This window comes from Oncorhynchus keta, chromosome 23, assembly GCF_023373465.1.
Source record: "Oncorhynchus keta strain PuntledgeMale-10-30-2019 chromosome 23, Oket_V2, whole genome shotgun sequence".
In the NCBI taxonomy this organism is placed as follows: domain Eukaryota; kingdom Metazoa; phylum Chordata; class Actinopteri; order Salmoniformes; family Salmonidae; genus Oncorhynchus; species Oncorhynchus keta.
The window spans coordinates 42,493,247-42,510,112 of NC_068443.1; the positions used below are offsets into that span (position 1 = coordinate 42,493,247).

Consider the following 16,866-nt stretch of genomic DNA (forward strand, 5'->3'; position numbering starts at 1 on the left):
ACGTGAATCCGACCATCACCCCTGGTGAGACAAAACCACGAATCGTTAGTGAAGAGCACATTTTGCCAGTCCTGTCTGGTCCAGCGACGGTGGGTTTGTGCCCATAGGCAACGTTGTTGCCGGTGATGTCTGGTGAGGACTTGCCTTACAACAGGTCTACAAGCCCTCAGTCCAGCCTCTCCCAGCCTATTGTGGACAGTCGGAGCACTGATTGAGGGACTGTGCGTTCCTGGTGTAAGTCTGGCAGTTGTTGTTGCCATCCTCTACCTGTCCCACAAGTGTGATGTTCGGATGTACCGATCCTGTGCAGGTGTTGTTACACGTGGTCTGCCACTGCGAGGAGGATCAGCTGTCCATCCTGCCTCCCTGTAACACTGTCTTAGGCGTCTCACAGTACAGACATTGCAATGTATTGCCCTGGCCACATCTGCAGTCCTCATGCCTCATTGCAGCATGCCTAAGGCACATTCACGCAGATGAGCAGGGACCCTGGGCATCTTTCTTGTAGTGTTTTTCAGTCAGTAGAAAGGCATCTTTAGTGTCCTAAGTTTTAATAACTGTTACCTTAATTGCCTACCGTCTGTAAGTTGTTAGTGTCTTAACGACCATTCCACAGGTGCATGTTCATGAATTGTTTATGGGTCATTGAACAAGCATTGGGAAACAGTGTTTAAACTCTTTACAATGAAGATCTGTGAAGTTATTTGGATTTTTAGGAATTATCTTTGAAAGACAGGGTCCTGAAAAAGGGATGTTTCTTTTTTTGCTGAGTTTAGTTACCCAACACTTGAAACCAACCTATTACCACACCAAACCAATGAACTACTATTGTTGGATTGAAAAGATCACATTTCAGGTTATCAGAAGCTTAGGGCTGTGTTCAGAAAAGGTTATTCTGGGTAATGGGCACACACTATGGAACACTCTCCCACATTCCATTGACGTCTATGCATGATGTCTCACCTAAGTGATAGGTAGAGTTCAGCACCGCATTACATAATACAGACCAACATCCCAGTGTCTCACAGGTTGTGACGGATATTATTGAACATGTCCAGAACTTAACACACAGACATCTATTGTATAATGGACATGACTTGATTCTTTATCTTGTTGGGGCCATATCTGTAGAAGGCCTGCCTGCACATGGACAGCGTGGTGCCATTGGTATCAAGTGCAGTCAGTTGACAGCTATTTTAGATTGGCGGCAGCAACTGGACAGATTTGGTTACAATCATGATAGTTATTCTCTGCAACTACTACTACTGTACTATTACAATGTATTACGCCAGTGATTACCAAACTGCATGGGATCGGTGGGTGGGTGGGGGGTGGGGGAGGGTCTCCACCCCCACAAAAAAAATAGATATCAATTTTTTTTAAAGAACTCATTCCGGCTTTATACTTACTCGTAAAAGCTGTAATAGTAGAATTGCATAAGGTGCAATTTCGAAATTGGGTAGAGCATCATCAGTTAATCCTGTCATGTTGGTTATTGTCGACCTTAGAGAGCTATTTATAACCTGTCAGAAATATTCAGATCAGCTAACGCTTTCATGTATTTTTTTTTTTAGCCCATAGATATTGTTGTCATTTTTTTGTCACTCAAATATCACATGAATACACATTAGACATGGCAAAATGTATAGGATTGCAAGAACATTTTATTTAAAACTACTACATTTTCTTTGGGCCCCATGACAAAATGTGTAGAATTGCAGGAAATAAACTTTAAACCTGCAAAATGATCTCCACCAACAAGAGGGGTTGTATCACGAACAGTGCTTGTGCCAATAGAAATAGGGGGGCCCTGAGTTAAAAAAAAAGTTTGGGAACCCCTGTAGGCTATCACTACACTACTGCCGCTTTTTATATTTGGTATCCTATAATAAATTAGGAAGATGATGTCATTGAAGTTTCCTTCATTATTTTCAGCTACTATATCATAGTATAACCTCCTGCTCATAATCTTAATCGTTTTAACCTAGTGCTAGAATTGTCAAACTATTCCGTAAAAAAGTTGTGGGGTTCTTGTGTGTGTGAAATGTATGATCACGTGAGAGAGTGTGACTATAATCTGGCCGCGAGAGTGGGCTATGGGTTGAGTGAGTGCATAGCTCCTATGGGCGGACGCTGATATATTTCCACACAAACCACCGCTGCTCTCTCCCAAAGCAGTGGGACAGATTTATGGTGCTGCTTCACTTATGTGGACTATAGAACAACTTTTCGTGCCTTGGCCTAAGCGAAAAAAGACACAAGGATTCAAAGAAAGGCATGGAAAGTCAAGTATTTCCAAGATGACCGATGGTTTGGTCACCGAATAAGTTATTTTTGTCGCACGAGAGGGAAACTCAAAACAAGGCTGTTTTTGGAGTTCCACCTCCCCTCTCTCCGTAGAGTTTGATTCAAAAGTCGAAAGCCAAGATGGCCGCCGATTCCGTGCAGGTAGGAAAAGTTGACAACTGTTACAATAAACGCGTAAAGTTGTAATGCGCGTTTTCCAATTTAGTAGACTAACTTTATTCTATCGAACATTCGCAGTAGGTTAAAATCTAGAGTTTTATACATTTCTGAGGGATTTATCCACCCTTTCCCGAAGGACTGGGAATTATGGATTGAGGCCTGGAAAACAATTAGAAGGGGAAAAAATCCAGTTTTGCATTATTGTGCACTTGAGCACGCAACATCTGAACTACTGAATTCATCTGCTGTAGATTATTGAAATGTCATAAAATAAATGTAAAATATATTATGATAGTAAAATGATTTTTTTTTTAACATTTTGGTGAACAAAATTGTTTAGAACGAATTGGAAGAACATGTTCCATTTCATATCCCATTTTAAACCGAGACGGTAAAAGTAATGTTCCATTTTAAACTCCTTTGTAAACAGTGACACACTTGAGTCAAGTGGGCGCGTGGTAAAGCCCAAAGGTGTCTATTAAAAGAAACATGTTTTACTTGGTTGGAGCCTGGATTTAACGTATTTGAAAATAATGTTTCAAGTATAGGCATGCAAATCCTAAATGTTAGCTAAGCATTCCCTTAAACATGATTGAATTTGTAGCTAATCATACAATGCAACAGAAACCTCACAGGTGGCTGACTGAAAATCATTTAGAAGGTTGCATGTTTCAATCTATTTTTCGCCTCTGAACTGTAACGAATTAGTCAGAAGAAAGGTTGTGGTCACCACTGCTGTCACTGGGGTGACGTCACCTGTCATCTGCCAATTTGTATCCGAAAAAAAAAAAATACTTGTCCATCAAACAACAATGTAGCCTTGAACAATAATGATGTTATCTGACCGTGCAATTTAGTAGCTCTGTGTGGTACCAAACATAACTTAACTCTCTCCTAAACATTTACATTTGAGGACATTAACCTGTGAAAATGTTGCCTTTGTTTGCGGTTTCTATAATTAGATCGAAGCTGGTACACTGTTTGGAACCTTATTTGTACCCGCCCAGCAGCACCCATGAATGCAGACTAATCTTTGCAGACATGATTTCACAAGACTCTTATTCTTAAATGGGTGACGTCTGAGACTGTTTGGACAGTGAGTGGAAGGCTCTTGTGTTTGTCAAGTTAATTATGCTGCTATCGGCCACTAAACAAAATAGTCTATTCGGAAAGTATTCAGACCCCTTGACTTTTTCCACATTTTGTTGTTACAGCCTTATTAATATATATATATATATATATATATATGTATATATATATATATATATATATATACATAATGAAAAATAAATAATAATCAATCTACACAAAATACCCCCAAAATGACAAAGCAATTTATTTTATAAATATATATATATTCCTTTATTTACATAAATATTCAGACACTTTGCTATAATACTCTAAATTGAGCTCAGGTCCATCCTGTTTCCATTGATCATCCTTGAAATGTTTCTACAACTTGATTGGAGTCCACCTGTGGTAAATTCAATTGATTGGGCATGATTTGGAAGGCACACCTGTCTATATAGGGTCCCATAGTTGACAGTGCATGTCAGAGCAGAAATCAATCCACGAGGTCAAAGGAATTGTCCATAGAGCTCTGAGACAGGAATTTGCAGCATTGAAGGTCCCCAAGAACATAGTGGCCTCCATCATTCTTAAATGGAAGAACTTTGGAACCACCCAGACTCTTCCTAGAGCTGGCAGCCCAGCCAAACTTACCAATCGGCGGAGAAGGGCATTTGTCAGGCAGGTGACCAGGAACCCAATTGTCACTCTGACTGAGCTCCAGAGTTCCTCTGTGGAGATGCTTGTCCTTCTGTAGTATCTCCCTTCTCTGCAGAATTCCAAGAATCAGGCCTTTATGGTAGAGTGTGATCTGATCAGTGTCTGTGTTAGTAGGCCATCAATAGAAGGACGGGAACTGGCATAGCAGTACTTCTGCTGTGTCAAAGTCTGGGCTAGGGCTTGATTAATTAAGGGCTGTTCTAGAGCTCTGGCTCAGTGGCTTCGGGACAAGTCCTTGAGTGGCACGGCCAGGGCCCGGATTTGAACCCGATCGAAGAGACCTGAAAATAGCTGTGCTGCAATGCTCCCAGTCCAACCTGACAGAGCTTGAGGATCTATGGGAGAAATTCCCCAAATACAGGTGTGCCAACCTTGTAGCGTCATAGCCTCGAATCTTCTTGGATGTAATCACTGCCAATGGTTCTTCAATAAAGTACTGAGTAAAGGGTCTCAATACTTATGTAAATGTGATTTTTTTTATTTTTATGTTTTTTATACATTTGCAAATATTTCAAAAACAGTTTTTGCTTTGTCATTATGGGTTATTGTATGTATATTGATGAGGAGGAACCCCCCCCATTTAATCAATTTTAGAATATGGCTGTAACGTAACAAAATGTGGAAAGAGTCAAGGGGTCTGAATACTTTCCGAATGCACTGTAACTAGTGCATGTGTAGGAGTGACGAAGTTGTGTTATTGCCAATAAACTATGGCCCACAACCTCTTGCTCATCAGTAGTTTGTGTCTTGTCGTAATCCTGCCAAGAGAGACAGGCAAACCACTGTTCCCAGGTATCACTGCAGAATTTGGCTTGTAATGTAAAAGCAACACATCCAGTTAGACATGTACCGGAACCTTGATAACAAGTACGTATTTTTTAAACCTCCTGCTTTGGGCTTAATGTGTCAGTGTGTAGTTCATATGTATATAGTCAATAAGCAGAATTGTTGTCTTACCTCAATTCGCCATGAATTCCCTAGTTGGAAAGCGGCTGTTTTCTAGAAGCTGTGCAGTGCCATTTTCCCAAAATGTTCCCCCACTTGGGCCAGCCCCCAAGCAATTAGAGTTTCAGCCAATGAGCTTCAGCCCCTCGCCATTTGAGTGACAGCTAGCAAGATGCGCACACAGCAGAGAGAGAGCAATGACGTGGTGTGCATATCTGCACATACAGTACCAGTCAAAAGTTTGGACACACCTACTCACTCATTCAAGGGTTTTTCTTATTTTTTAAAACTATTTTCTACATTGTAGAATAATAGTAAAGACATCAAAACTATGGAATCATGTAGTAACCAAAAAAGTGTCAAACAAATCAAAATATATTTTAGATTCTTCAAAGTAGCCAGCTTTTTCCTTGATGACAGGTTTGCACATTCTTGGCAGTCTCTCAACCAGTTTCATAGTGCCCTCAAAGCTCATTACTAAGCTAAGGACCCTGGGACTAAACACCTCCCTCTGCAACTGGATCCTGGATTTTCTGACGGGCTGCCCCCAGGTGGTAAGGGTAGGTAACAGCACACCTGCCACGCTGATCATCAACACGGGGCCCCTCAGGGGTGCGTGCTCAGTCCCGTCCTGTACTCCCTGTTCACTCATGACTGCACGGCCAGGCACAACTCCAACACCATCATTAAGTTTGCAGATGACACAACAGTGGTAGGCCTGATCACCGACAACGACGAGACAGCCGATAGGGAGGAGGTCAGAGACCTGGCCATGTGGTGCCAGGACAACATCCTCTTCCCTCACCATGATCAAGACAAATGAGATGATTGTGGACTACAGAAAAGGAGGATCGAGCAAGCCCCCATTCTCATCGACGGGGCTGTAGTGGAGCAGGTTGAGAGCTTCAAGTTCCTTGGCGTCCACATCACCAAAAAAATAACATGGTCCAAGCACACCAAGACCGTCGTGAAGAGGGCACGTCAACACCTATTCTCTCTCAGGAGACTGAAAAGATTTGGTATTGGTCCTCAGATCCTCAAAAGGTTCTACAGCCGCACCATCGAGAGCATCCTGACTGGTTGAATCACTGCCTGGTATGGCAACTGCAAGGCCAAAGGACCGCAAGGGACGACAGAGGGTAGTGCGTACGGCCGAGTACATAACTGGGGCAAGCTTCCTGCCATCCAGGCTTCTTAACAGATTCTACCACCAAGCCTTAAGACTCCTGAACATCTAATCAAATTGCTTTCCAGACTATTTGTCCCCCCTTTACACTGCTGCTACTCTGTTATTATCAAGGCATAGGCATTTTAATAACTGTACCTACGTGTACATATTACCTCGACTAACCAGTAACACCCGCACATTGACTGTGTACTGGTACCCCTGTATACAGTTGAAGTCTGAAATGTACATACACTTAGGTTGGAGTCATTAAAACTCATTTTTCAACCACTCCACAAATGTCTTTGTTAAACAAACTCTAGTTTTGGCAAGTCGGTTAGGACATCTACTTTGTGCATGACACAAGTAATTTTTCCAACAATTGTTTACAGACAGATTATTTCACTTAAAATTCACTGTATCACAATTCCAGTGGGTCAGAAGTTTACATACACTAAGTTGACTGTGCCTTTAAACAGCTTAGAAAATTCCAGAAAATTATGTCATGGCTTTAGAAGCTTCTGATAGGCTAATTGACATCATTTGAGTCAATTGGAGGTGTACCTTCAAACTCAGTGCCTCTTTGCTTGATATCATGGGAAAATCAAAAGAAATCATCCAAGACAACAGAAAATAAATTGTAGACCTCCACAAGTCTGGTTCATCCTTTGGAGCAATTTCCAAATGCCTGAAGTTACCACATTCATCTGTACAAACAACAGTATAAACACCATGGGACCAGGCAGCCGTCATACCGCTCAGGAAGGAGATGCGTTCTGTCTCGTAGAGATGAACGTACTTTGGTGCGAAATGTACAAATCAATCCCAGAACAACAGCAGAGGACCATGTGAAGATTCTGGAGGAAATGGGTATGAAAGTATCTATATCCACAGTAAAACGAGTCCTATATCGACATAACCTGCAAGGCCGCTCAGCAAGGAAGAAGCCACTGCTCCAAAACCACCATAAACAAGCCAGACTACGGTTTGCAACTGCACACAGGGACAAAGATCGTACTTTGAGGAGAAATGTCCTCTGGTCTGATGAAACAAAAATAAAACTGTTAGGCCATAATGACCATCGTTATGTTTGGAGGGAAAAGGGGGGGGGGCTTGTAAGCCGAAGAAAACCATCCCAACAATGAAGCATGGGGGTGGCGGCATCATGTTGTGGGGTGCTTTGCTGCAGGAGGGACTGGTGCACTTCACAAAATAGATGGCATCATGAGAAGGAAAATTATGTGGATGTATTGAAGCAACATCTCAAGACATCAGTCAGGAAGTTAAAGCTTGGTTGCAAATGGGTCTTCCAAATGGACAATGACCCCAAGAATACTTCCAAAGTTGTGGCAAAATGGCTTAAGGACAACAAAGTCAAGGTATTGGAGTGGCCATCACAAAGCCCTGACCGAAAATCCTATAGAAAATGTGTGCGAGCAAAGAGTCCTACAAACCTGACTCAGGTACACAAGCTCTGTCAGGAGGAATGGGTGAAAATTCACCCAACTTATTGTGTGAAGCTTGTGGAAGGCTACCTGAAACATTTGACCCAAGTTAACCTGACCCACTGGGAATTTGATGAAAGAAATAAAAGCTGAAATAAATCATTCTCTACTATTATTCTGACATTTTCACGTTCTTAAAATAAAGTGGTGATTCTATCTGACCGAAGACAGGGAATTTTTACTAGGATTAAGTGTCAGGAATTGTGGAAAACTGAGTTGAAATGTATTTGGCTAAGTTGTATGTAAACTTCCGACTTCAACTGTATGTCCTCCCTATTGTTATTTTACTGCTGCTCTTTACTTATTTGTTACTTTAACTGCATTGTTGGTTATGGGCTTGTAAGTAAGCATTTCACTGTACTGTCTACACATTTTGTATTAGACGCTTGTGACAAATACAATTTGATTTGATTTCAATTAACAGTCCATCATTACTTTAAGACATGAAGGTCAGTCAATACAGTGGCAAAAAAACATCAAGCGCTATGATGAAACTGACTCTCAGGATCGGCACAGGAAAGGAAGACCCAGAGTTACCTCTGCTGCAGACGATAAGTTCGTTTGAGTTAATTGCACCTCAGATTTCAGCCCAAATAAATGCTTAACGTAACAGACACATCTCAACATCAACTCTTCAGAGGAGACTGTGTGAATCAGGCCTTCATGGTCAAATTGCTGCAAAGCAACCATTACTAAAGGACACCAATAAGAAGAGGAGACTTGCTTGGGCAATGGACATTAGACCGGGGGAAATCTGTCCTTTTGTCTGATGAGTCCAACTTTTGGGGATTTTTGGTTCCAACCGCCGTGCTTTTGTGAGACGCAGAGTAGGTGAACGGATGATCTCTGCATGTGTGTGGTTCCCACCGTGAAGCATGGAGGAGGAGGTGTGATGGTGTGGGGGTGCTTTGCTGGTGACACTGTCAGTGATTTATTTAGAATTCAAGGCATACTTAACCAGCATGGCTTCCACAGCATTCTGCAGTGATACACTAAGTGAGAACGAGATGGGATGACTATTTATTTTTCATCAGGGCAATGACCTAACACACCTCCAGGCTGTGTAAGGACTATTTGACCAAGAAGGAGAGGGATGGAGGGCTGCATCAGATGACCTGGCCTCCACAATCACCCGACCTCAACCCAATTGAGATGGTTTGGGATGAGTTGGACCGCAGAGTGAAGGAAAAGCAGCCAACAAGTGCTCAGCATATGTGGGAACTCCTTCAAGACTGTTGGAAAAGCATTCCATGTGAAGCTGGTTGAGAGAAAGCCAAGCATGTGCAAAGCTGTCAAGCCAAAAGGGTGACTTCTTTGAAGAATGAAAAATATATTTGGGTTTGTTTAACACTTTTTGTGGTTGTGTTATTTCATAGTTTTCATTTCTTCACTATTATTCTACAATTTAGAAAATAGTCCAAATGAAGAAAAACCCTTTAATGAGTAGGTGTATCCTAACTTTTAACTGGTACTGTGATGACATATGCATTTATCGGGGACCACTTTTGGCTACTTTCAGAACTACTGGCTAAAAATTCATATACAAACGTACCAGAGAATCTCTCTAAACTGACCAGGGTTGTAATTACACCTGTCATCGATGTATTTGTGATGGGCCGTAATTTCCAAGCACTGCAGTCTTTTAAATGCTTTAGCCTGGCCTGGAGTTGAAGTTGTTGACCTGATGTAGCCTATGTGCCATTTCTGTTTTAAAGGCAGCTACCAAACCAAATGTGTTCAAGCTGGTTTCGGGTAATAATTTGTGGAAAGGTTAAATGGTGTTCAAGGTTAGTCAGGATTTTAAAAAATTAAAAAACATAAACAGGTACCATAATTTCTAAAGTCAGACTTGGCATAGATGAATGTCTGCCTGACCAACTTTTCCATTGTCCCTCAAATTTAATTGAGCTTTTGTTGGCATTTGAGCTGAAGACTATTTAGCCTGCTTATAGTGGAAATTCATACTTTTTATGTTAGCTTTGGTTTCGCTGTATGTTTTAAGGTGACATTATTTTAGGTGCATGAGAAATAGGCTAATCTAACATATTAAGGAATAAGGACGCACTCTTTTATCATTTGCGATGATTATAACGCCTATGCAAGCCTGTCCAATTTCAGTGTTCTCCTCGGTCGGTTAGATTTTCTTAGCTATTTTGTTGCTTAGAGGGAAGAATAAGGCTGGTCTGTGTCTTTGTATTGTGTTCAGGGGTAGCCGAGTCAAACAGAGTTACGGAAAAACCAATTGGGTTGAGCTGTCTTTTTACCTCTTCCAGGAGTTGAGTTGTTTACCTATGAGTCATACAAGGAGGCGGAGCCTGTCTCCCTCTGGACTGGAATGTACTATAGGCCTAGGCATTGCATATTTCCTCTGTAAAGCACCTTTATGGGAGGAGAGGGTGGCGTTAAAGATAGAGAAGTTTTAGCCACTGGCCAGCCAAAACAGGGAACTACCGTGCCCTCTGTCAAACACACACTAAACCTGTTTTTTTTTTATATTCTAACTGGGTCAATCAGAGCATATCAATTAGGCAAAATAAATGTTGGCTAATTTGACACAAATACAATAGCTCTACGTTATTCCATTGGCTCTTGGTTGAAACACGGTGCTTGCACCACCAAAGTAGTGGATTAGATTATTTCATTAGCCATATACTGAACAATTAACAGTACTAAAATCTGTAGACGGCGTTGGGGAAACGACCTTGGCAAAAAATGACGTTACGAACTCTTTCCCAGGCTCACAAGAAGCCATTTACATGTAGCTGTACACAAAGCCACCTCCTACTCCCTCACACGTCGCTCCATGGGAGAGGCCATTGGATCGCTCCCTGGAGTGAGATTAGGTCCCATTCTCGTCTCCTGTGACCTCACGGCAAAGCCACCTCCTACTCCCTCACACGTCGCTCCATGGGGGAGGCCATTGGACTCAACTCTCTCCCCGGAGTGAGATTAGGTCCCATTCTCGTCTCCTGTGACCTCACAGAGCGCGAGGCTAAGCAGGATTTTGTTCCCTCAGACGGTTTGTGTGTGTGTGTCTGTCTGTCTGTGAGAGTGGGAAGGGTTGGACAGAGAGAGTATGCGTCCAACTGACTTTTGCTTTTGAGTCACCCAGACATGTTGCTGTTGTAGAGGATAACTGTTTTAGAGAAGAGATAACTTTAGTTATGTTATTGTGATGACAGGAATAACAAAGCAGAACTTCAAAACATGCATGGGCGGTCTTCTGTTGCAGATATAATGGAGACAAGGTTGATGGAAATTGATGATGTGATGGTAAGGAACATAGATTTGTGTAGGAATAGTCAAATATAGGGATGGGCATTTGAAATGATTTCAGTATTCAAATAATATATTTGGGGATATCCAGATAGTTGAAAGATATTTGTTTTTTTAAAGAAGTTTTATTTTTGTACAACCAAATCTTTCCTTTTTAATTTAAATGGCATGTTATAGAAGATTCCAGACACCTTTTTTGTGATTTCACATTTTAGAGAAACTTACAGCAAACAACTTCCTCATCCTTGTTTTGTATTATGGGGGCCCCAACATTTTTCTTTAGCAAAGGCTCCAAAAACACCCTAACACATCCTTTTGGAAATGGTAAAGCTCTCAGTATAGTGATGCAAGTCTTTAGCTGTTGTATATATGAAATTATGTCATTCCGAACTGCAACGTTATATTCCATTTTGTTGCGACTAGCTAGCTAAAGTAGCAATGCTAATTGAGGCTATTTTCCTGCACTCCCCTTCCAGTGTCTACAACAGCTCCATTCATATGAAACAACAGCTTAATTCCGTAATTTTAATTACATTTTGCTAGTGTTGCACGGTATACCGGTACCATGGTAATATCATGTTACCAAAACGTCATGATACTTATGATACCAACATTTTAGAATACCGTAGTACCGTTTCATATGATACTACTGCCTTTCAGCCCTACCAATATAAAGGACCTGCTGGCTTCTATTATAAAATGAGTGGGCCAAAATCCCTGCTGCAGTGTGTGCAAACCTGGTCAAGAACTACAGGAAACGTATGATCTCTGTAATTGCAAACAAAGGTTTCTGTACCAAATATTAAGTTCTGCTTTTCTGATGTATCAAATACCTATGTCATGCAATAAAATGCAAATTAATTACTTAAAAATCATACAATGTGATTTTCTGGATTTTTGTTTTAGATTCCGTCTCTCACAGTGGAAGTGTACCTATGATAAAAATTACAGACCTCTACATGCTTTGTAAGTAGGAAAACCTGCAAAATCGGCAGTGTATCAAATACTTGTTCCTCCCACTGTAGGTCTAAAATATACTGAACAAACATATAAAGTGTAAAGTGTTGGTCCTATTTTTCATGAGCTGAAATAAAAGATCCCAGAAATTTACCATACGCACAAAAAGTGTATTTCTCTAAAATTTTGAGCACAAATTTGCGTACATCCCGGGTTACTGAGCATTTCTCCTTTGCCAAGATAATCCATCCACCTGACAGGTGTGGGTTATCAAGAAGCTGATTAAACAGCATGATCATTACACAGGTGCACCTTTTGCTGGGGACAATAAAAAGTACTAATGAGTATTTATGTCTGAAATAAAGTCCTTTTGTGGGGAAAAACTCATTCTGATTGGCTGGGCATGGCTCCCCAGTGGGTGGACCTGGCTCCCAATTGGGTGGGTCTATGTTGCTGGAGGGACCTCCTGACTCTATATACGGTCCATTCGGAAAGTATTCAGACCCCATGGCTTTTTCCACATTTTGTTACATTACAGCCTTATTCTAGAATGGATTAAATAAAACATTTCCTCATCAATCTGTCTATATAAGGTCCCAAAGTTGACAGTTCATGTCAGAGCAAAAACCAAGCCATGAGGTTGAAGAAATTGTCAGTAGGGCTCCGAGACAGGATTATATCGAGGCACAGATGTGGGGAAGGGTACTAAAACATTTCTGCAACATTGAAGGTCCCCAAGAACGCAGTTGCCTCCATCATTCTTAAATGGAAGAAGCTTGGAACCACCAAGACTCTTCCTAGATCTAGCCGCCCGGCCAAACTGAGCAATCAGGGGAGAAGGGCCTTGGTCAGGGAGATGACCAAGAACACGATGGTCACTCTGACAGAGCTCCAGAGTTCCTCTGGAGATGGGAGAACCTTCCAGAAGGACAACTATCTCTGCAGAAGCCCACCAATCAGGCCTTTTTGGTAGAGTGGCTATACAGAAGCCACTTCTCAGTGAAAGGCACATGACAGTCACATGGGGTTTGCCAAAAGGCACCTAAAGGAGAGGAAGCTCTTTGGCCTGAATGCCAAGCGTTAAGTCTGGAGGAAACCTGGCACCATCCCTATGGTGAAGCATGGTGGTGGCAGCACCATGCTGTGGGGATGGTTTTCCGCAGCAGGAACTGGGAGACTAGTCAGGCTTGAGGGAAAGATGAACGAAGTAAAGTATTGAGAGATCCTTGATGAAAACCTGCTCAGGACATTTGCCCTAAGCATAAAGCCAAGACAACGCAGGAATGGCTTCGGGACAAGCCTCTGAATGTCTTTGAGTGGCCCAGCCAGAGCCCAAACTTGAACCTGATCGAACTCGAAATTCGGCTTGTCACCAAAAGCACTCACAAACTTCTACAGATGCACAATCGAGAGCATCCTGGCGGTCTGTATCACCGCCTGGTACGGCAACTGCTCCGCCCACAACCGCAAGGCTCTCCAGAGGGTAGTGAGGTCTGCACAACGCATCACCGGGGGCAAACTACCTGCCCTCCAGGACACCTACACCACCCGATGTTACAGGAAGGCCATAAAGATCATCAAGGACAACAACCACCCGAGCCACTGCCTGTTCACCCCGCTATCATCCAGAAGGCAGGGTCAGTACAGGTGCATCAAAGCTGGGACCGAGAGACTGAAAAACAGCTTCTATCTCAAGGCCATCACACTGTTAAACAGCCACCACTAACATTGAGTGGCTGCTGCCAACACACTGACACTGACTCAACTCCAGCCACTTTAATAATGGGAATTGATGGGAAATTATGTAAAATATATCACTAGCCACTTTAAACAATGCTACCTAATATAATATTTACATACCCTACATTATTCATCTCATATGCATACGTATATACTGTACTCTATATCATCTACTGCATCCTTATGTAATACATGTATCACTAGCCACTATAACTATGCCACTTTGTTTACATACTCATCTCATATGTATATACTGTACTCGATACCATCTACTGTATCTTGCCTATGCTGCTCTGTACCATCACTCATTCATATATCTTTATGTACATATTCTTTATCCTTTTACATTGTGTATAAGACAGTAGTTTTGGAATTGTTAGTTAGATTACTTGTTGGTTATCACTGCATTGTCGGAACTAGAAGCACAAGCATTTCGCTACACTCGCATTAACATCTGCTAACCATGTGTTATGTGACCAATACAATTTGATTTGATTTGACATCTCTGGAGAGACCTGAAATAACTGTGCAGTGACTCTCCCCATCCAACCTGACAGAGCTTGAGAGGATCTACAGAGAAGAATGGGAGAAACTCTCCAAATAAAGGTGTGCCAAGCTTGTGGCGTCATACCCAAGAATACTCAAGGCTGTAATCTCTGTCATAGGTGCTTCAACAAAGTATTGAGTAAAGGGTCTGAATACTCATGTAAATGTGATATCTGTTTTTTTATTTGTTGTGAATTTTCACCAAATTTTGAAAACCCTGTTTTTGCTTTGTCGTTATGGGGTAATTTTGTGTAGGTTGATTGGGGAGGAAATCAATTTAATCCATTTAGAAGAAGGCTGTAATGTAACAAAATGTGGAAAAGGTGAAGGGGTCTGAAAACTTTCCGAATGCACTTGTAGGTTGACCTTTCATTGTAATTCCATTCAAGAAGACTCACAGAGCTCTAATCCTTCCCCAGTTAAGACTGTCCGTAATGATGCAGGTCAAGGCCCATACTAATGCCCAATTCCAAAACAACTCCAAGCTACTAACCACGAGTCACTTATGTAGATCTGAAAGGATTGGGTAGGTATGGGGCCAGATGTTTTTCCACAGCCTTTAATTTGGGCTCACAGTAGCCTAATTTCCCTAGTCGGATCATGTGGTCAAGAAAAAGGTCCTGGCCAGCAATGGTGAGCATTTCACCTAGCCTGTCTGGTCACAGAGCTATGACAATATTGCAATGTAATCATCCTATCCAGTCCTTTCATATCACCACGTGTGATTAAGTGGCAAAGGTTGCCCAATGACCTGTGTTCCATCTTTTAGTTCTTGTTCAAATATAATAGATCCCAGCCATTGACTCAGCTGACCAAAAAAACTGTCAGAGGTTTGGTGGGAGTGAGACTGCTCCTAACCACAGATCTAGGGTCAGATTAAACTACCGAAAGGCCATGGTGGGATGAAAAAATATCTGACCCCTTATCAGTGGTTAGGGGCTTACAGCCTAACCACTACTTCAAGACGAAGTTCGGCTTCAGGTGGTACTAACCAGAAATGTAGTCTTGATCTCTTGAGAACAGTCGAGAGACTACATGAATGCAATCTCAGTCTAGGGCTCCGGTCTTGACTCCGTCTATACTACTATTCTCCTTCCAGTGCATCCATTCTAACCCCCACCCCTCTTCTATGTTGTCCTCCCAGGGTGACGCCAGAGGCCAGCTGGTGTCGGAGCGGCTGGGCCTGGGCCACAATTTGGACCTGTCGGACACCATGGTGCAGCAGAAGCTGGACGAGATCAAGGAGCAGATCCGCCGCGAGATTCGCAAGGAGCTGAAAATCAAGGAGGGCGCGGAGAACTTGCGCAAGGTCACCACAGACAAGAAGAGCCTGGCCTACGTGGACAACATGCTGAAGAAGTCCAACAAGAAGGTGGAGGAGCTCCACCAGGAGCTCCAGGAGCTCAATGCCCACATCGTGGTCAAGGACCCCGATGAACTGCTAGGTATGGCTCTTGTTCACTGGGCATGGGAGGAAAACTCTGGAAGCTTTTCCAGGTTGATCAGAAATCCCGGTTAGAGTATACCCTGTTAAAGGATTTCCTCCCTGCTTATTTTCTCCAGATTCCAGGAATCATTCAACAGAAATTTCTGAAAAACCTGAGAATTTTGAATGTGAAACTTATTTTTTTGATGAGGTGTATGCATTGATTTAAATGCCCCCCCCCCCCTCTTCCCTCCACTGTCCTGTTTCAGGTCACGTTGTGGTTAATGACCCTAACAAACTGCTAGGGACTGTATGGTCCACTGATTCATGGTGAGAAGTGACTTGAGTGGAATGCAGTACCCAAATGTACTTTTAGTTTAGGGCTGGGCGGTATACTGTATTTTGCTACAGTGTATAGAGAGGTATTTCAATGTTTGGTTTGTTAAATGTGACACGCTACTCGGCCGTGTGTAGCGTCCGTTTTAATAGTTTCCGCCGCTATTTGAGTTGTCTATATCCTCTCGCTCTCTCTCTCCACGAGACTTTCCACACAGACCAAGCCCGGCGCCAATCAATCAAGGAGCTCAGTTAGTGTTGCTCGACCCAGGAGACCGCTTGTTCAGTCTGCATGGTCAATGCAGTACATGCAGCATGATGGAAATGACGCCGACAATTACCTTGATGGAAACTACAATCTATCTGCAACATTTACATCTGATCTACCCCCGATAAAATAAAAAACATTGAATAAAAAAGGTTAATCGTTTTTTAGCCGTTAATGCTAATCGCTCGTTAGTGGGCTGGCACTCTAATATATGTCAGAGAATCGCAGCTAGTTAATAAAGCCCTGATGATGGTGACGGTGGAGGCCTAAATCGGCATGTTTTCTGTGCAACTTTATATTCAAAATCAAAGAGGAATAGAGGAAGCATGAATATGGTATCTACATGAAGTAGCTAAGACAACATTGAATGTAGCCAAAGGTTATAGGGTCTCCTAGGAAACGGTGGCCAACACTTTGGTTCTGAATAACACCTCCCTGGCTTTTGCAT

At 42.3% G+C, this 16,866-nt stretch overlaps 1 protein-coding gene across 1 annotated transcript in view; it reads left to right on the plus strand.

The window, feature by feature from the left end:
* Positions 1-2,102: 2,102 nt before the first annotated feature.
* LOC118402376 (serine/threonine-protein kinase N2-like) overlaps positions 2,103-16,866 on the plus strand; it is a 46,547-nt gene continuing 31,783 nt past the window's right edge. Inside the window, exons 1-2 of the mRNA XM_035800532.2 lie at positions 2,103-2,448; positions 15,533-15,833. Of these exons, the coding sequence (XP_035656425.2) occupies positions 2,428-2,448; positions 15,533-15,833 (322 nt within the window). The 5' untranslated portion in view covers positions 2,103-2,427. The remainder of the gene's footprint in view (positions 2,449-15,532; positions 15,834-16,866) is intronic.